This window comes from Nylanderia fulva, unplaced genomic scaffold (genome assembly GCF_048542155.1).
Source record: "Nylanderia fulva isolate GAGA-0341 unplaced genomic scaffold, ASM4854215v1 Scaffold660, whole genome shotgun sequence".
Lineage (NCBI taxonomy): Eukaryota > Metazoa > Arthropoda > Insecta > Hymenoptera > Formicidae > Nylanderia > Nylanderia fulva.
Window position 1 is genome coordinate 76 of NW_028190765.1, and position 20,929 is coordinate 21,004.

General features: G+C 29.9%; 3 protein-coding genes and 1 pseudogene across 4 annotated transcripts; 2 read left to right on the forward strand and 2 right to left on the reverse strand.

The window, feature by feature from the left end:
- Positions 1 to 625: 625 nt before the first annotated feature.
- LOC146720583 (small ribosomal subunit protein mS35-like) lies at positions 626 to 4,031 on the forward strand (annotated as a pseudogene). Its single transcript, XR_014926015.1, has 3 exons — positions 626 to 795; positions 1,482 to 2,098; positions 3,632 to 4,031. The product of XR_014926015.1 is annotated as a small ribosomal subunit protein mS35-like (transcript).
- Positions 4,032 to 4,383: 352 nt separating this feature from the next.
- Positions 4,384 to 6,594, forward strand: LOC114930390 (uncharacterized). The gene is made up of 4 exons (XM_029302153.2): positions 4,384 to 4,658; positions 4,764 to 5,013; positions 5,254 to 5,446; positions 5,617 to 6,594. The coding sequence occupies exons 2-4, from the start codon at positions 4,781 to 4,783 to the stop codon at positions 5,647 to 5,649; spliced, it is 459 nt and encodes a 152-aa protein (XP_029157986.1). The 5' UTR covers positions 4,384 to 4,658; positions 4,764 to 4,780; the 3' UTR covers positions 5,650 to 6,594.
- A 10-nt stretch (positions 6,595 to 6,604) lies between these two features.
- On the reverse strand, positions 6,605 to 10,166 carry LOC114930387 (kinesin-like protein KIF18A). Its single transcript, XM_029302148.2, has 3 exons — positions 9,897 to 10,166; positions 7,007 to 9,555; positions 6,605 to 6,725 (listed from the first exon to the last, which is right to left on the reverse strand). The coding sequence occupies exons 2-3, from the start codon at positions 9,535 to 9,537 to the stop codon at positions 6,686 to 6,688; spliced, it is 2,571 nt and encodes an 856-aa protein (XP_029157981.2). The 5' UTR covers positions 9,538 to 9,555; positions 9,897 to 10,166; the 3' UTR covers positions 6,605 to 6,685.
- A 6,661-nt stretch (positions 10,167 to 16,827) lies between these two features.
- Positions 16,828 to 19,682, reverse strand: LOC146720584 (uncharacterized). The gene is made up of 2 exons (XM_085488244.1): positions 18,057 to 19,682; positions 16,828 to 17,969 (listed from the first exon to the last, which is right to left on the reverse strand). The coding sequence occupies exons 1-2, from the start codon at positions 18,256 to 18,258 to the stop codon at positions 17,671 to 17,673; spliced, it is 501 nt and encodes a 166-aa protein (XP_085344370.1). The 5' UTR covers positions 18,259 to 19,682; the 3' UTR covers positions 16,828 to 17,670.
- Positions 19,683 to 20,929: the final 1,247 nt, after the last annotated feature.

The following is a 20,929-nucleotide window of genomic DNA, read 5'->3' on the forward strand; positions in this document are numbered from 1 at the left end:
AGTTCAAAGTTTGCTCATAGCATTACAAATCAATGGAATGGAGGATATAAATATGGATGAGACAGAATGTCTTCTTGCAAATTTGATATACGAAGGCAAAATTAAAGCTACATATCTTATCAACATAAGAAATTAGTTATATCTAACAAAATCCTTTTCCTCCTTTATCTACAATTATATCATAAATGACTGAAAATTGTAATCTATCCTTACTATTTCTGTAATAAATATATTTTATTTTTTACAATTTTATTATTGTAAAATGTCCAATATATTACTATTGTAATCCGTTTAGATTGTACATTACTAATGATTAATAATTCATCTAAATTGGAAGTAATAAATATAACAGTGTCCTGTAAAAATCCTGTAATAATTTTTAATATTAGCTTATTAGTCCTTTATACTCTAGTTGTATATTAGAGTTTTTTTCGATTTATTATTATCAGAGAGAAGCCTTCTCTCTGTTATAAATAATTTTTATTCCTAAGTATGCATAATCTAAGACAGTCGATTCAGTCGATACTCATGAAAATCACCTTTAAAATGTTACATATCAGACTAGGGTCAGGTCAGATTAGGTTAGATTAATTTGTGGCGCATAGAACAGAATTGATGATATTCTTATAAAATTATATAAAATTATTGAATTGTTTCAAGTGTAATATAGAAGAATGTTGTTATTCAGGCATAAATTTAAGACAAATCTTGCTCAAGATTTATCAAAAACGTTAAAACTTTTCGCTACGTATTCTCAGAATACAAATGTTTCGGAAACGAATAGTGATGAACAGGGTTAGTTTACAAATAACAATTACATTTTAAATCTATCCTTTTCAGCTGAACTGGCCTAGTTCAGATTTTATCTTTAAATCTATTCTTTTTAGCTGAACTGACTGTTCTAGTTCAGAGTTCATCTCTAGGAGTGCTTTTCAGCAAGCAACACAGGCGACACAAAGTCACACTGTGTGCGACACAAGTGCTTTTCTACTATTACACAATATAACACAATCTTACTCAGCTCTTTAGCTAAGTCGCTTTGTGCTCAATTGTGTTACATAGTGTCTATCTGTGTCTTTCTTGTTGAGAAGCACCCATTGAAAGAAGATAGAATGATACACTGTGTCATATTGTGTCGTTGCTGAAAAGCACCCACAGTGTCTATCTGTGTCTTCCTTGCTGAAAAGCACCCTGTTCTAGTTCAGTATTCATTTCTAAGTCCGTCCTTTTCAACTGAACTGGCTGTTCTAGTTCAGCGTTTATCTCTAGGTCTGTCCTTTTCAGTTGAACTCACTGTCCTAGTTCAGATTTTATTTCTTTTCTTCTAATATAGAATAAAAAAAGGTAAATTCTGAACTAATACAATCAATTCAGCCAAAAAACAAAAACAGACCTCTAGTTCAAGCTGAGAAGAACAAACCCAATTACATACCCTAATCACTGTATTAGAGGCAAAGAAAAATACACATCTTTTCTTTCAGAATTTCGAGTACTGGAACTTTACCCGCAGAAGAAGGTGAAGCAGGTAAAGCGACAGGCGCGAAAGATCAACGTCCCACCACCCAGAACCACGGAGATGCCTATCGATCAGGACTGGCCGTCGGTCTGGCCAGGTGCCCGGACCTTCCATCCCGCCTCGGTGCCGCTTCCTCCTGCGTCAGGGTTACGTAGAGAAAGGCGCGCCACCCAGCAAACACGCCAACGCTGAACTCATGAAGATACCAACTTCTTGCATCTGACGCCGCCGGCGATCCGGAGGCATTGCGAGGCGTTGAAGCAATTTTGCACGGAATGGCCCGCGGCTCTGGAAACCGATGCCGAGTGCGAGAAACATTTTCCCATCGAGATCATCACGTCCGATTATTGTTACTACTCGCCGATTATTAGGGACCCGCTCGCCAGGATTGTGAGTCTGCAACTCAAGCTGTCCTCGCTTACTTTAGACATTCATGCTAAAGATAAGTTATTGAGATTACTGGGAAACAAGTACAATCCAGAAACGGATGTAATAACAATTACGGCTGATAGGTGTCCAACTAAAAAACAGAATTTGGAATATGCCTGGTATCTTCTCACTGCAGTGTATCACGAGTCTTGGGTAAGTAGTTAAATAAATAAATAATATACAAATATATAAATAATATATAAATAATATAATAATCCTAACAGCACACATATACGAAGATGTTCAGAGAATATCCTAAGGATGTTTGAATGTCCTCTGAATATTCTCTGAATATCTTTCGAATATGTTGTGCTATTAGGGAATTATATTGAAAATTAAAAAATTATATTAATATAAAAAATTATATTAATAGTAATAATCAAAGGCTAGGCTAAACGAGCAAAAAAAATTTTTCATATGTAAGATTAATATTATTTATTACATTGACATTTAGGTAAACGTTTCAACCATATTCGGTCCTTTTCAATTTACATGTTAATATAATTAAATAAACATTAAATTAAAACATAAAAACCTTAGGTATAAGTCTAATAATATAAAAGTCAATTTTAAATATCACACATATTCCGCCGATTAGAAATTGCTTACACATTATTCCGTTGCGCTTAAAATTAATAACGAAATTTGAAACAATAAATCTCTTAATCCTAATTATAGTAAGAGACTTATATCGGAAATGTTACATATAAAAGAACATAAAATTGTATTAATCTGAATAAGGACACAGAATTATTGGAAAGCAGCTATTTTGATATTCTCGAAGAATTATCATAAACATTTTTAAAGGAATTAACCTTGAATTTTAGACAATAGAGTTATGTGCCATATAGCCAAGATAGGATAGGCTGAAGGCACTAAGTTCTCCAACCGGGGAACGACACAACCAAAAAAAAAAAAAAAAGACAATAGAGTTGACTATATAAACAGACAAATTTATAACAAAGACACACATTGAACTATTGTTTTGCTGAAACCTAACAAGCGACACTGAAATTGAATATAGTATTTCTATTATTCGGGAATAAATAAATAAAAAGTAAAAAATCTTTCCTTTTTCAATATAAGGGGTGATCAAATTAAAAGAAAAAAGATTGGAAAATGGACTCATCTTGCAAAGATGCCAGACTAGTATGTTCGCGCTGACCAGCGACAAATTTTGTATTTTGGACATTTTGCCAAAAGAGAGTTCCATTAAAGATAAGCTTTGTAATCTAAGAGATTTATTGTTTCAAATTTCATTATTAACTTAAGCGCAACGGAATAATGTGTAAGCAATTTTTCTAATCGGCGGAATATGTTTGATATTTAAAATTGACTTTTATATTATTAGACTTATATACCTAAGATTTTTATGTTTTAATTTAATGTTTATTTAATTGTATTAACATGTAAATTGAAAAGGACCGAATATGGTTGAAACGTTTACCTAAATGTCAATGTAATAAATAATATTAATCTTACATATGAAAAAATTTTTTGCTCGTTTAGCGTGGCCTTTGATTATTACTATTAATTTTAAATTTTATACGAGCGGAATAGATTTCTTTCTTTTTATATTAATATAGTTATATTAAAAATATAGTTATATTAATATAATTATATTTAATATAATTATATTAATTTTATAATTCCCGATTAATAACGAAGAAAATTTTACTTTTGCAGAGAGTGGAACCCTGGGAAGCTGAGAAATCCATAGCGGACATGGAATACTTCGATTGGGATATCAGCCAGAGTCGTACAAGTCTAGTGACTTTATACAGATGGCCGATTTCACCAGCCGATTACGATTACAAGAGTATCCCACACGCGACAGAATATAAAATAGCCGTTTTAGAGCTCATAAACAACGGTGAAGATCAGAATTCGATCGATAAATATAAAGAAGCGGTTAAAAATTTGTTAAATCTTAAAAGCGACAATAAAAGTTGAAATTTGAAATGTGAAAAAATGAATTTTAAATTAATCGGGGGTCATCAAGGTCATTCAATGACTTATATCTTCATATAATCATATTATATTATACTAAAGTATATTTTAAATTTAAAAATTTTTTTAAAACTAATCTTAATCTGTTAATGTGATTTTCTCAGAAAGTATTGAACCGATCGATTTTAATTTTAAGATTCCTGGATCCTCGCGGCCATGTTAGATTGTAACGTCAGAGGCGAGAAAGCGCGCGCTGAAAATTTCTAATAATTTTTAACAAAAGAATTTTTAGTGTCCCAAGTCCGTAGGATGAATAAGATTTTGTATAAAAATAGCAAAAATTTAAATTGCAACTTTTAAATGCGTGAATCAAATTTCGACTGTAATTTTGGTATAAAAAGTAGAAACAAAATCTATATAATGATTATACCATTTTTTCTGGCTCTTACAGTTTTTCCTTAATTTTATTTATATCAAATTAATTCGTTTTTATTAGCTGTATCATCATTTTTCTTTGATTTTTCCGGTGTCCTACCTCAAAGATCAATTTACCATGCACAATTTTATGCTCTCATTACATGACATATTAGTGTAATGAAATTGGAATTGCGTTTGTGTATTCAAATTTACCATAATTTGAGCAACAATTGGAGCATATACGGAGACTTATTTTCCCCCCGGATATTTACATATATATACCAGGTGGAACGTCAAATTATCTTGTTTGTTGAAATGCGAGAGCACATTTGCACATATAAGAACGGTATATATTTTTCTCACTCTTTATTATAAATATTGTTAAACAAATATTTTAACATGTATCGACGCTTTTATCTCGTGATTTAAAATTTTAAATAATATACATCAGGCTGTTGAATTTAAAAAATGCTGAGGATCTCGTTACTACTCAGCGCATTTGAAGTCATCCTATGTGAGATTCATACAAGATCGGAAACATCATCGTCTTGTAAGAATCCACCCTTCTGTTACTTGTCGAATGCATACAAGACAGATACAAACAGCATGTTTCCTCATCCGAATTATGCCAGGCAACAATCGAGCCTTCAACGTAGTTATTATAATGGATTCAACTCTCACACGATGCCAGCTTATTACTCGTAAGTAATTCATCCTTAAATTATTATAAAAAATTATAAATTTTTATAAATTATTATAATTATTATTATTATAATTATTATTATATATAATTTTATATAATTTTATAAATTATATAAAAATTATAATTACAATAATAAAAAATTATTTTTAGGAAATATAATTATAATTTATCCTAGTAAATATAATTATAATTTATGTCTCTGTTACAATTTAATATAATAATATTACATAAATTTTAGGGCTTTTGACCCCATCAGTATATTAGCGTCATTGGCATTTTTGGCGTTTTTATTACAATCATTCGCTTCGCTCTACGATCGTTCGAGGTCAATTTTGCCAACAATCATCAGTGGCCGCAGATCGACTATAGATGATTTGTCCGATGATATTCCAGAAATTTCAGGACACGTCTCGCGCGCTTTGCAGGAATACGTGAGTATTTCATGTTACAATATAAAACTATTATAATATAAAATATATATTATATTATATAATTATTATATAATATATAATAAATATTATATAATTATATTATGTAATATATAATTTATTATATAAATAATAAATTAATATAATGTAAAACATAATACGTGCACTTTCAGGAAAATCTCAATGAAGATTTAGAAAGAAAATAATTGACGAAAAAAATAATAACGAGCTTTTGCCATTTACATCCAACTTTATATAGTAATTTTTGTCATTTTCTTACAATTTATACAATTTTTTTGCCCTAATAAATAATTTACGTTTCTTTTTTTTTCTTAAAAAATATATATAAGTCGAAATAGAGATTTTGCATATAAAAAGTTCTAACGAGACGTGTATCTAATTTAATTTTTTTATATTAAAGCTCCTGGCTCTTCGTCAATCATGTTAAGATTGTGACGTCAGAGGCGAGAAAACGCAGGCTAAAAATTCTTATAGATACCATTTCGAAATAAAAAGATATTATATTAGTTTTCACCAGGTTTATTTTGAAAGTGGTAAAATCATCTGAAATAATGTTTTATCAAAATATATTTTCATTAAAAAAAATGGCATCTAAGAATTTTCAGCGTATGCTTTCTCGCTTCTGACGTCACAATCTTACATGGTGAGGATCCAAGTCTTAAAAATAATCTAATATAAAATGTAAATTCAAATATAAATTTTTGTAGAAATTTTAGGAAACAATATAACTTTGAAAAATAAGTAAAAATAATAATATATGATATTTATTATTACAAGCTCTATTTCATCTTGGACAAAATCTCTTTCGATCAATCTTGAATAACTTAAAAATATATTATAATTATACATTGTACAGACAAATACATGAGAAAATAATTTACAACTGCATTAATATGAAAATTATCTTTTTAATTTTATTATAACTGTATTATCCTTTTAATTTTATTATATTACTAATTGCATTGTGTAATATATATATATAAAATGTAGTAATGCAATATAATATCATTTTATTATATAATTGACTTCAAACGTAGTCAAGAGATCTATTTAAGAAAAAAATTACGATTAAATTGTTACAATATCCAATGTCACATACATTTTGTATTCAGTTTTACTTATAGATTCTTGTCAAATTATAACTATTAGCACAATATTTATAAGTCCTATTCTCCCAGCGTTGTCGCATTGGATGCAGGTACCTCAAATTTTTATCTAATATTACCATGGAACTCTAGTAGATGGTAGAGCTGGAGCTGGTCTGTAACAAAATATTTTATTTATTATTATTATATATTATTATATAATTATATATTTATTAAAACAGTTTATTATTTTATTTATATTATTAAAATATGTATAATTATTATGTAATTTTATGTAATTATTTATATACAGGATTTCTCAAAATTACTAGATGTCTTTTTAATTTTAATAGATACTCTGATCAATTTGAAGACGCGATTATATTTGGAATATTTATCTATTTAAGAAACACTGGTTCTGAAAAATATTCGATAAATATGATAAGATCTTATTTACCTTTTTCCAACAGTAGATTTATATGGATGCGTTGCCGTAAGACCTCGCCTCTCTTTATTACGTATCGCCTTAAACATCACTGTTTTTTCTTCAGCATTATTTTGTGCAGACAGAGTAGCTGGAGGAGGTGTAAGATTAATTGTATTACTCTTCAGCTTGTTTAGAATGGCAATACTTTTGGCGCTCATTTGAATAGGCTTCTGCTTATTCACGTTCTCCTTATCTATTCGACTATTAATTTGTACAACACTTTTATTATTGTTCGTTAATACTTTCTTCATCTGCTTGGGGGGTCTGTAGCTGGAATTCTCGCTGTTCTTGTCAGATAGCACACGTTTCTTTGCTATCGTCTTCTCACAAGGATTTTCTTGCACAGATTCGTTATTTTCATGACCATTATTATCGTCATTTGAATTAAATACATTGTCATCATTTTCATTCGCAGCAGCAACAAAGGTGGAATTTAAATTATTGGTATCGCACTCCTCATCATTGGTCTTTGATGCTATTGCAATCGTTGATATAGTATTATTCAAAGGATCCATTCCTACTGTACTCAAACAGGTAAATACAGTGGAATTCTCAGCATTACTTATGTCCGAGTCGGACCACTTGATGTTACGGATACCCTCCAGCAGCTTTATCAACTCCTTGAACTCCAGTTGCATCTTATCAGTCACCGTTCCACAGTCTTTCATCATATTGTAATAATTTTGCAACGTATTACTCATCACTTTCATTATAGTATTGATGGATTGCCTCTCGCATTGCTGGAGACTATCGAGCTTCTTCGTGTGCTGCTGCATTATGGGAATCCAGCATTTCTCAATGTCGGAGACCTGCAGAGCCAATTTATTCTGCAAACTCTCCTCAAAGGGCTTGACCTTCAATTGGGAGGAAATCGTCTCCTGTATCTCCGCCTCGACCGAGCACAATTCCTGCCAGGTTGCTTGCATCTGTGCTCTGAGGGAGTCCCTCTGTCGCTGGAAGTAGTGCAGGGACTTGTTGATGCGAGACTTTCCACTGGCGTTTTGCTCTTCCACCGGCTGATCCTCGGCAGCCAGCGTTAAATTGTGCAACCTCTCATCCGCGTCCTTCTTATAGAGCATCCTGCAGGCCAAAATCTTATCAGAGCTCTCCAGAGTCAGCACCCTTTCAATCAGATCCTTCTTCCTCTCGTATAACTTTGTAAGCTTACAATGCGTTTCCAACATTAATTTATTTGGTTTATTTGATGATTGCAACGTTCCGTTCTCGAAAGCAGCTAGTCTCGACTTCAAGGTATCTATTTCCTTCTTCTGTTCCTCTACGATCTTGATGTAACCAGTAATATGGGTCTCGCAGGACACATTCTTTTTAGCGTAGGATTTAATCTTCTTTGCACGATTCGCGTATCTTAAGGTATTATACGTGTCTTCGTAGGTGAGGCCGGAGGGACCGATGTTGGCTATCATAACAGTATGGCAATTCCCACCGAGGGAATCCTTCAGCAGCCTCGTGAGCTTCGAATCTCTATATGGAATATGTTTAATACCATCTGCCAGATTGTTTATACAATTTCCAAGCGCCAACAGGGATTTATTGATGTTAGCACCTTCCTTAAACCTAATACCCTTGCACCCAGTAGCTGAGGCTCTCTCAGAACCAGCCAGATCGATCATAGACAGCTTGACGCGCTGCACTTGACTGTCCAGCTTGTTGATCATCTTGATGTAAACTTGGAAAACCGCGTGGCTTCGACTGCTCTCCTTATTCGCGTCCGTTGGATGCTGTGTACGGTTCTTGTTACCCTCTGCTAAGAGGGATAACAATTCTTCGGCGCTCTGAATAGCAATTGGTTCCAAACCAGCGACCACAACTCCACATCTACCGTCCTCTCTCAGGTGCAACTGGCCAGACTTGTGCAACAAATCTTGGACGTTCTCGTTGTATATTTCCAAGTAGGATACGGCCAAGTGAAATTCGCGATGCTTGCTCTGTTTTTCAATCTCGCAGAAAAGCTCTGCTACGGTGCGGTATGTAATGCCAGGATCCTCCCTGTGCCCCAGCATGGTGTGAGTTTTACCAGCACCGGTAGCACCGTAGGCAAACACAGAGCAATTGTAGCCATCAAGGAGGTTGGTGATCAGGCTTTTGGTGCTGCCTTCGAAGACATCGGTGTTAGTGGACATAAAGTTGAAAATCCTGTCAAAGATGAATTGTAGTTGCTTGTTCTGTTTCTTCAACATGTCTCTGCTCTTCTGTGCCACATTGTGAAAGAAGAAGGGCTCGTCCTGCTCCTTGGGATCGAAGATCAGCATCTTGTCGTCGACTACCTCGACTGCCGTTTTGCTGTTGTTCTGCAACTCGCGTTCATTGGCCGGACGAATTCTCACGATCACTTTGATGGATATCTCGGAGCTGTCCCCAGCTTGCACCATCGTGCTACCACTTGTGCTCGGCTTGGCTGATTCACCAGGCAATATCTGTTTCTCTCCCATTACTTTTGCCTCCCTGCTGCCAAGACAGCTGTCCTTTTTGTTAAAAACCATGTTTTTTACACTTGTAGGCTACAAAACATTAATACATTAGTATATTCATATTTAATATTAATATTATATTGATATTATATAAATAGTAAAATTATATAAATTATATAATAATAAAAGATAAGAAAAAAATAAAAGTATTTACAAAAACACAATAACAATAAAAAAAACAAAAAATATATTAATAAATTATAAATTATAAAAAAAGATAAGAAATAAATAAAAATATTTACAAAAAAACACAGCAATAAAAAATAATACTCGATAAGAACAAAAAAAAGTCAATATACAAATTTGATGAAAATTTCTTTATGAGAGAGTTGTCGAATAATGAAAGGAAATGAGGATTAAATGACGTTTACCCAGAATTGTTTATCTCGATCGCCTTCGCCAGGCGTCACATCGTGATGCGATTGACAGGGTATTGTCGTGGCTTGAAAAATGACAGCTTCGTCGATTTCAACAACGATCTCTCTTATGCGACGTTCACTGAGAAGACAAATCAGCTCTGTTCGTGAAGAAGACCAATTTTTCTCCGATTGCGAAAAGAAAATTGCCTAAAACTGACACCGTATCGATGACCAGCACTCACATCAGGCAAAGAAGCCGTTACCGTTATGCTCAGTTTTGAATTTTAAAACTGACGTGACACAACGACAGTCGCGCAAACTGCAAAGCGTCGAAAGAGGACTAGGGAATGTGATTTTTCTAGGGGATTTTCTAAGATTTCAAGCGCAATTTCTATAAAACGCTAAAGGCACCTTTTTATGTATCGCTCATCGCTCGTTTTCGGCGATATAATGACGTCACGTAATCGCTAGCGACATGATTTTGTAGTTGGATTTTTCTAACTACAAGTGATATTAACAAGTGAAAGACTGCACGCAGTCTTCTTCAATATTATAATTACATATAATTAAACATAATTCTTAACAATTATTATTACGTTATTCGGATCGAGTACATACGGTATAGTTCGGATTCGAATACATTGTGTCCTGTCTTAGGGTGCCGTCACATGTGGCGTAAGAAACGTACGCGCGTACTGCTGCGTATTTTGCGTATTCTAGTAATATGCCAGAACTTACGCTATTTAAAAAATGCCCTTTCACACATCACCAGCGTATTTCGTTAAATTTCGCGTAAAGCGTAATAAATCTAACGAATAAAGATTAGAGTTTCTGTTGTAGAACACAACAGAAATACTAAAATCGATTTTCTATTGGTTATTATTATTTAGACGTATTGCTAAAAACGCGCCATGTAAATTAGGTACCTGAGGGTAGATTGTGTATCTTGAGTGAATTGCTCACGAGGTGAAAATTACAAAAGTGAGGAAATTTACTAGAGTGCCCACGGTTTCATTTGTCGATATCTAGTAAATCTTTTCACTTTTGTAATTTTCATTTCGTGAGCAAACTCACCCAAGATACACAATCGACCTCTTGTTGTAGATCTGGCCTAAGGGTACATTGCAGCATGCGGTTCTATATCCTGATTAGATGAATATGATTGAACGCTTTTTGAAAGATCATTATATACTTCTCAATGTAATGCGTCGACGCGCTATTGACTAGAGCCTTAGTACTGCGCATGCGCACTATAATTATAAAATTATTTATTGCAAATAATAAAGAAATTATTAACTCACAAACAATTATATTGATATATTTGTAAATCACAAACGATTTCCTATCAATTATAATTGTTAGTTATTACAAAATCTGTTTATTACTAAAAAAGTGTCGGCTAACTTCACGATTAAAAAAAAATTATTAATTACAAAAAACCTAATTTGTCACAAACGTTAAAAACAGACTCACAATCAATCACAAACGACTTACAAACGAAATATATTCATAAAAAATGAAAATAATTATATTTCATAATTTTTGTCGGCTAGCTTCATGTAGGTAAAGTGTGTGCTCCCCGCTTTAAACAGTAAGCAGCACGAAATGGGATTCGCTCATTTCGTCGGGACGGAATGAACAAATCCCATTTCGTACTGCTTACTGCTTACTCTTGTACTCTGTACTCCTGCTGCCATTGTAGACTCCGCTTATTCTTTGCCTTAAGGGTCGACAGCATCGATATATAGAATGGACTGAGCATTGCGATATGTAAACGCGCGCCTGCTTTAGAGTGAGAGGTACTACATCTGAGGCCTATGTTTGTCTCTCTTGCAAGCTTCTGATTTGTTATTTCGTCCCCCTCCAGAATTCTAGCAGTAACATAGCATTAAATTTTTGACACCTCACCTTCGCCTACTCGCTTTGGAATAACGTGAAACGTTTATCTTTATCTTTAAAAATTAAAAAATGGTTTTAAGGTGTTTTGTGTGCAAAATTACGTATGATAAAAATAAAAAGGATATACAGATGCATAAGTAAGTACATTAAAAGTATTTTTTATAGGACATTATTGTAACACATTCTTTAAACATATTGTTTTAAAGCTGTATATAATTATATTATATATACGTAACTTGCATAGTTTTGTTAAATATATATTAAAATTATATATTATATAATAAAATTAAGATATGTAATAGTATGTAATAAAAATTGTGTAAAGTAAAATTATAAAAAGTTAGGTTAGATTATGCGTTTTACAAATAAGAGATATTTAGAACATTATTTTAAATATTTTGTAATATAATAATAATTGAATTATACAATATAAAGCTAGTAATACATTATCATTATTTTCAGAGTTCCAGAAAAAGAACACATAAAGAAATTGTGGTTATCTGCATTAAACATCAAGCAGATTAGTCCAAATGCAAGAGAGTGTTCAAAACATTTTAATATATAGTATATATATATATATATATATATATATTTATAAAACTTTATAATTAATAAAATATTAATATAAATATAATATAAATTAAAGCAAATTTATTGTTTATTTATAAATATATTAAATATATTAAAACAAATTTTAAACTAAATTCTAAAAAAATCGATTGACTACACATTTCATAGAAAAAGGCACATGGTCCGCAATTTTTTTAGACGGCCCTGCAAAAAGAGAGACAAACATAGGCCTCAGATGTAGTACTTCTCACTCTAAAGCAGGCGCGCGCTTACCCATTGCGATGCTCAGTCCATTCTATATGTCGATGGTCGACAGGCGACATGGTAGAGACGCCTATCGGCCGGCCGGGAATTAGAGATTCTTATATTTCAGATATTAGCGAAACTACTGAATGAATCTTATTAAATTTATGATATTCTTAATCAGTAAGCTCAAATGCAGTCCGCCAAAGAGTTATTTATTGAAAAAAAGATGAAAATAAAATTTATAATATAACTTGGGGGAATGCGCAGCTAGTAACGGGTAAGGTTGGGTTAGCCAGGAGTCCGTATTTTATTTATTATAAATTTTTCAGAGCAAAAATGCAAAATCCGACTCTTTGGCGGACTACTTTATTATATCAAGAATATATTAAAAAAAAATTCACGAAGTTATGTCACTTATTTTATGAAATATCTGGACGATAAGATTCTCACTAGATTCATAAGGAGCAGGGGAAATTTCTGTGGTAACATGCTGACTGCTTGACAAGGAGAGAGCATCATTCCATCTTTGTCTCTCTTACATCGCATATGTAGTAGCGTCCATGTAGGTACAAAAACTAATACGTGAGCACACGGATGCAAATATTGAGAGATAATGTCAGCAAAAAGGCTATCATATTATTTTTATTTTTTTGTATATGTATGCATATGTAAATAAAGAACAAAAATAAAAACTATTTTAAATAATAAGAATCTATTTGTGTGTGTGTGTGTGTGTAATTAAAAATTAATAAAGAAATTAAAAAATCAATTTATATACCATATATTTTTTTTATATCATATAAAAAAATCTTAGAAATGTACTTAAATTTTTCGTAGATCCTCGATTTTCGATCCTTTTTTTCATTGCTTCTAAACATTCAGCTAAAAGAGCAGTTGAGACTATTCCAATAAAAAATATTTCATCTTATTTTTTGCAAATAATATAATATATTTTTTATTTAGGAGTCCAAATAAAATATATGTTACGCATAAGTTATTTATAATTTTCGTTCAAATTAAGAGAATATTGTATTGAATATATTGTAATGCATATACATATTAATTTTCATTAATTTACTTGTTTAACAAAAACATGGTTTTTTGATAATAATTTAAAATTATTTCTGCTCAGTGATTTTTAAATAGCCGCAGTATATTGACGGTGCAAAGGTAGCATAATCAATTGTTTTTTAAATGAAAACTGGAATGAAGGAATTGATTAAAGCTGTTTTAACTTGTAGATTTAAAATTTAAATTTTAAGTTAAAATTCTTAAAAGAAATTATGGGACGAGACGACCCTATTAAATTTAATATAATTTTTTTATTTAAGGAAATAAATTTTATTTTAATGATTATATTTTATTGGGAGGATAATTAAATAAAATGAACTTTAATTTAAAGATAATTTTAACATTAATTAATGAAATTTTTATAAAGGATTGATTATTAAATTAAGAAAAAATTTTTTTTTTATAATAATTATTATAAAAATTAATTACCTTAGGGATAACAGCGTAAGATTTTTAGAAAGATCATATTAATAAAAATGATTGCGACCTCGATGTTGAATTAAAATAAAAATTAAATAAAGAAGTTTAATATTTTAGTCTGTTCGACTAATAAAATTTTACATGATTTGAGTTCAGATCGGTGTAAGCCAGATCGGTTTCTATCTATAATAAAATTAAGAAAATTTTGTACAAAAGGACTTTTTTTTAAATTATATTTTTTTTAATGAATAAATTTAATTGATCAAATATATGTAAATAAATAAAATTACTTTGGCAAAATTTAAGTGTATTAAATTTAGAATTTTAATGATGTATAATAGAAAAAAGTTATACAAGTAATAATTTGTCAAAATTTAAGATTATATTTTTATAGTGCGTTAAATATATTAAGATTGTTAATTTTGTTATTAATTATATTAGTTGGGGTAGCTTTTTTAACTTTATTGGAACGAAAAATTTTAAGATATGTACAAATTCGTAAAGAACCTAATAAGGTGGGATTTATAGGATTATTTCAACCTTTAAGTGATGCTATTAAATTACTTAATAAAGAATTATTTTATGTATATAAATCTAATTATAATTTTTTTTATTTATGTCCTATAATTAGATTTGTTTTAATAATAATATGATTGGTATTTCCTTACATTACTAATATTTATTTTTTAAATTATTCTATTTTATTAATAATTGTTTTTATAACTAATAGAGGGTATGTTATAATTTTTATGGGATGATCAGCTAATTCGATTTATTCAATAATAGGGGCAATACGATCAGTTTCACAAATATTATCATATGAAGTAAGATTTATTTTAATTATTTTAGTAATATGTTATATTATTTTAGTAATATAAATTATGTTATTATATTAGTAAGAGAGAGATATTCTTTTTTTGATTTTATTAATTATCAATTTTATTTATAATATATAGTAGTTTTATATCCTTTGTTTATTATAGTTTTTATTAGGATTTTAGCTGAATTAAATCGAAGTCCTATAGATTTTATCGAAAGTGAGTCAGATGATTTAATATTGAATATTTTAGGGGTGGGTTTACATTAATTTTTTTATCTGAATATCGAATAATTATTTTTTTTAGATTAATTAGAATTTATATATTTAGGAATTTATTAAAATATTCAATAATTTTAACTTTTATTTTAATTAATATTTTATGTAGAATAGTAATTTGTATACATGGAATACTTCCTCGAATACAATATGATAAATTAATATATTTATGTTGGAAAATTATTTTACCAATAATTTTGGTTTATATTTTATTAATTTTTGGATTTAAATTTATATTATTAATAATAATTTAGTAAAAAAAATTAAATGTTTAAAAGTTAATAGAAAATTAAAATTTCTTTAATATGTTTTCAAAACATAAACTTAAATTCAAGATTATTAACTTAATTTAATAGTAATTTATAAAAAATTTAAATATTAAATATAATTATTTTTAATATTTTAAATTTATTTATAATAATAAATTTTAAAATATTTATTTAAAAATAATTAAATCTCAAATTTTTATTAGGAAAGGTAATAAGATAAAATAAAGAAAGTAACATAATGATAAAATTTGTCTAATAATGATAAAAGGTTGAGCTCCTGCTCATGTTAATAGAATAAAAATATTAATGAAAATTCAAAATAAATATTGATTTAAAGGATAAAATGATAATGAATTAAATTTTATAGAAATTAGAGGTAAAAAATATAAGATAATAATTGATGATAATAATGCAATTACACCTCCTAATTTGTTAGGGATAGATCGGAGGATAGCATAAACATATAGAAAATATCATTCAGGTTGAATATGAATTAAAAATGTATTTTATAAATAAATGAAATATTATATATATATAATATATATATATAAGTGTATATATATATATATATATATATATATATATATATACAGATATGAAAGAACTTACGAGTAACGTATGATCCCACACGGAACAAAACATCCATATAACCTCCATACCTCCATGCGACCTCTACCTCCACGGTGGACAATAGATGGATTTCTAATAGATATCCATACTATCTCCACAATAGATATCGTCTACAAATTCATCATGGATGTACATTAGACATCTATTATGGATATATGATAGATTTATACATCCTTGCATTGAATAAAATAAAAATTAAGTTTTATTTAAAATTCTTATTTCTGAGAATGTTTTAAAAAATATTGAAAAATTTGTAATTATATATATATTATTCAATTTTCAACTTATATATACGTAACATTTATTAAAACAGTTTTTAAAAATATACTTACATAATAATACAATAGTAATAGCAAGATTAACAAATTGTATGAATCAAAACTTTTTAGATTAAACTGTAATATTTATAAAATTTATTATTAAATATAAAAAATTTTTAATTTTTTAATTAAAAATAGAAAGTATTGAATTTGAAATGACTTTAAATCTTGCAAAAAATACATTAGCTAGTTTTTAATAAAATTACTGTTACAAGTACGCAAATAAATAAATAATGATTAAAAAACATTCAACAATTTAGAAATTAATTCGATAAATAAATATCTCCTAATAATTAATGAAAATTAACGTAGACAATTTTTTTATAGTAGAATATATATTTTTATTGATAACGTTTATAAATAAAAGTATAATTATATAATACAATATGTTAATATAAAATTACTACAAGTGTATTTTCAATATATATATAAATTTTTTTTGCGACCTTTATTACATAACTCCTAGAATGACAAAGAAAGATAACATACCGAATTTACAAAAGGAAGACTTTTCTCGCTTGATTTTCGGTCTCAATACTAAAACAATGTTCCCAGATTATACATATATATATTTTTTTTCCGATGAGTAACGCGAGGACATTATCTTATAATTAGACAAATTAGGTCGATAAAATAATATATAGATACAAATATTTGTATAGTAATGCTAATTGTAATGATGACAAACATGAACGCTTATTCTCTTATGAAAAATTTTCGTATACGAAGATGACGCTGAACGAAAATTGTGTGTTGTGTGTTGTGTGTGTGTGTGTGTGTGCGTGTGCGTGCGTGCGTGTATGTGTGTATGTGAGATTGGTATATACTTTTACACAGTTAAAAATATATACCAATCAGAGGGATCGCGCAGCATCATTTTCGCATACGAAAAATTTTCTCGCTCCATTTTCGGTTTCTACGAAAAAAATCTTTCCAGATTATACATATATTAATATATTTTACCCGAGTAACGCGAGGACGTCTTATAATTAGACAAATTAGGTCGGTAAAACAATATATATATATATTATAGATACAATTATGTGTATAGTAATGCTAATTGTAATTATACTGACAAACATGAACGCTTATTCTCATATAAAAAATTTTCATATGCGAAGGTGACGTTGTACGAATATTGCGTGCGTGCGTGCGTGCGTGTGTATGTGTGTGTATAAAATAAAATATATGTATAATATATATGTGTAAATATATGTATAAAATATATAATACAATATGTTAAATATAAGAGATATAAGAGAGTTTTACACATATATATACATACATATATTTAATGAAGAAAATATATATACATTGAATGCGTGTGTGTGTATGTATATACACACACACACGCGGGCGCGCGCAATGAAAATGCTTATAACGTTACGTTTTGCAGGAGGACATGGAGCAGGTGGCAAATTTACACCAGACTCTTCTTCGCTTTCCGACGAAGAGTAAATTTTTCTCGCTCTATGTTTTCGGTAATATTTTGCTTCCTTTTCCGTGTCCATATCTGACGTGTATAAAGCTTTCTCTGCCTTCGCATAAGCCTTCTGTAAGGACGCTGAAAATATTATAAACATTAAATATTATAAATAAGTAAAATATTTATAAAAGTCAGTAAAACCCTATACTTAAATATAGTACTTACAATACTCGCCAAAAATTCTTATAACTTCTAATGCGGGCCAATCAAACTTTGGTATCTCCTGTTTCTCTACCGCTTTTCGGATTTTTATATCCGTCTTAAAATGCGAGAGATATTTGCATTTATCTTTATTTTGCAACCAAATTTTTGGTATTACTTGAATACCATCCGGGAATTCTGCGACGACAAAGCCTTGATTCGACATCTTCCAATGCGATTCTAAAAAAGAGCTTCTGCGTGTAATATTGTAATAAAAAAAGAAATCAATTTATATAGATGTGTTTTGTGTATATGTGTATTGTTATGTACATGCATTTGTTATGTATATGTAATTGTTGTCTCAACCACAATTTTGTCAGTTTATTTAAATTTTGTCAATTTATTTTAATTTTTTATTTATAAAAGATATTACAAAGCGGAGCGCAATATGTAAATATTATAAATGTGCGGTGCTTATAAGCGGTATTACTGCGAAATATCTTTCATTTTTATATGGCAATTTTATAAATTTAGATCTAATTTTATGTAAAGGCCAGACTTGAATGTCAGATAATTTACTCACTTTAAATATATCCAAATGAACAGAACTACATGGATTATTATAAAGTTCTTCGACAACCTTAAATTTACAACCTACTGCAATATAATTGCCTTCACTCGATGTTGCGATATTTTCCAAACAAACGATATCTTTATCTATGAGACAACAATTATCAGGAGATTTGACTGAAATAATAAAATGAGGAAATTCAATCTTCGAAAATTGTGGATTAAAACAACCTGATATTAGCGGTCCTCTCTCGTGTGGATTCTTTACATTTATTTTTGAAATATTAACATTGTCAGAATTTACTTTACAAAAACTGATTTCCGCATAGCGATTGCTAATTTGCTCCAATGGTTTTTCAGATTTTCTTAAAATAGATTTTAATTCTTTCATAAAATTTTCAAACGGAAAGGCACTGAAAGTATCTAACGGCCCAAATTGTTTTACGCAATCAGTAATGTGTAGAAGCCCGTGAATATTATGAGACACAAATTCGGGCCCGTAAATTTTAATAAAACATTCAACGAAATATCTCAATAATTTGCTCGCGTATTCAATATATTCAGCCGTACTATCAAGAGACACGGTAGTGTCTCGCGACCAGTTAAGGGCGTAGCGGAGACACCGTGTATCTTAACGCGAGTCGGACATTTGAGTCTTTATAATATTTCGAATCCTCAATAATGGCTGAAGCAATCGAGTTTATACTAGACTTAATCGATAGATTGAGTTCGAATTATATAATAAAAGTGTCTTTATTTCTGCTCTACGTGATTTGTAAGCAGAGATATATAAATGCAAAGTCGAAATATGAAAAATTTCTATTAAGAAACGTCCCCGTCATCATTATCATCATCATTATCATCATTATCATCATCATTATCATCATCGACCACGCATACATAGTAGTATCGTGCTACACGTATTCACACGTATACAACACATGCGCACACATATATCACACGTACACAACACATGCAAGATGCATGTAGTGGTAATTTTGTCCATCTCGCACGTTTTACAACAGATGGCGATAGTGGCGCTCCGCCATATCGGCAGCGTGCGGGGTTATGTTGGCTAACTCTCTCTCTCTCTCTCTCTCTCTTTCTCACACACACACGCACACACACACACACTCTCTCATTCTCACTCACTCACTCACTGTTCGTCTTGTGTACTTATTTAGTACATTCATCATCGGCAGCGTGCGGGGTTATGTTGGCTAACTCTCTCTCTCTCTCTCTCTCTCTCTTTCTTTCTCACACACACACGCACACACACACACACTCTCTCATTCTCACTCACTCACTCACTGTTCGTCTTGTGTACTTATTTAGTACATTCATGATTAAACATCTATATGCATTAATGTGAAATTTACTTACAATTAGTTTACTTGAAATATTCAATCTCTAAAGTGTTTATCTTATAAGATAGACAAAAAAATCTGAGTAAATAATAAGAAAAAAAAACAAGGATTATTATTGTCATAATTTTTTATCAATTAAGTACTCTCAACTATCCAATAATTAAATAAATACGTACAAATGTGCGCGCGTGTACACACATACACATATTGATATTAAAGAGATTGAAGGAGAGGAAGGAGAAGATAAAAATTTAAATATTCACATATATTTTCAAATATTATATATGAATTTATAGTTTACATATCTAATTAATAATGAATTTCTAATTATATTAAACATATCAAAATAAAGACATACATGTATTTATCAAATGAATAAAATTATTGAATACAGACTTAAAAAATTTATTAAACATAAACTTAAAAAATTAATTAATTAAACATATTCCAAATTTAGAAAAAATAAACTTTATTTATATATGCAACAGCTTTTTAAACTAAATTTTTAAATTCTATTTTATATTAGACAATTATCTCAATCAACATCTACGTCCACATTAGCTGCACTGCAGACTACCTCTACAGCCACATTATCTGCTCCGCGGATATAGCGTTATGCCAATACGATACATTACATGTACTTACTTACTTGCCTTTACTGTACCAACTCTTGTTCTTTCCACGTAATCATGTTTTTACAGTTATCGTTTGCTGTATATCTTCCAGCAAACTTTATTTCGTGTGAAGTGTATTTAATTAATTAAATCTCTGCGAAAGATTGAGAAGATGAAGGGATAATTCAAACTATGAAGACATGGTTACATGGAAAAGACAAGAGTTGATACAATAATAAAGACATACATGTATTTGTATCCTGCTGGCATAAGGTTATAGAAGTTGATTGAGATTGAAAAATAATAATGAAAATAATAAAAAAAATAAAGACACATGTATTTGTAT

Bases quoted from the DNA above. Each gene is read 5' to 3' on its own strand.
- LOC114930390 (XM_029302153.2), top strand. From the start codon at position 4,781: ATGCTGAGGATCTCGTTACTACTCAGCGCATTTGAAGTCATCCTATGT. The intron at 5,014-5,253 runs GTAAGTAATTCA...CATAAATTTTAG, and splicing joins ACGATGCCAGCTTATTACTC to GGCTTTTGACCCCATCAGTA. The intron at 5,447-5,616 runs GTGAGTATTTCA...GTGCACTTTCAG, and splicing joins CGCGCGCTTTGCAGGAATAC to GAAAATCTCAATGAAGATTT.
- LOC114930387 (XM_029302148.2), bottom strand. From the start codon at position 9,537: ATGGTTTTTAACAAAAAGGACAGCTGTCTTGGCAGCAGGGAGGCAAAA. The intron at 6,726-7,006 runs GTAAATAAGATC...ATTTTGTTACAG, and splicing joins AAATCTACTGTTGGAAAAAG to ACCAGCTCCAGCTCTACCAT.
- LOC146720584 (XM_085488244.1), bottom strand. From the start codon at position 18,258: ATGTCGAATCAAGGCTTTGTCGTCGCAGAATTCCCGGATGGTATTCAA. The intron at 17,970-18,056 runs GTAAGTACTATA...TAATATTTTCAG, and splicing joins AAGAATTTTTGGCGAGTATT to CGTCCTTACAGAAGGCTTAT.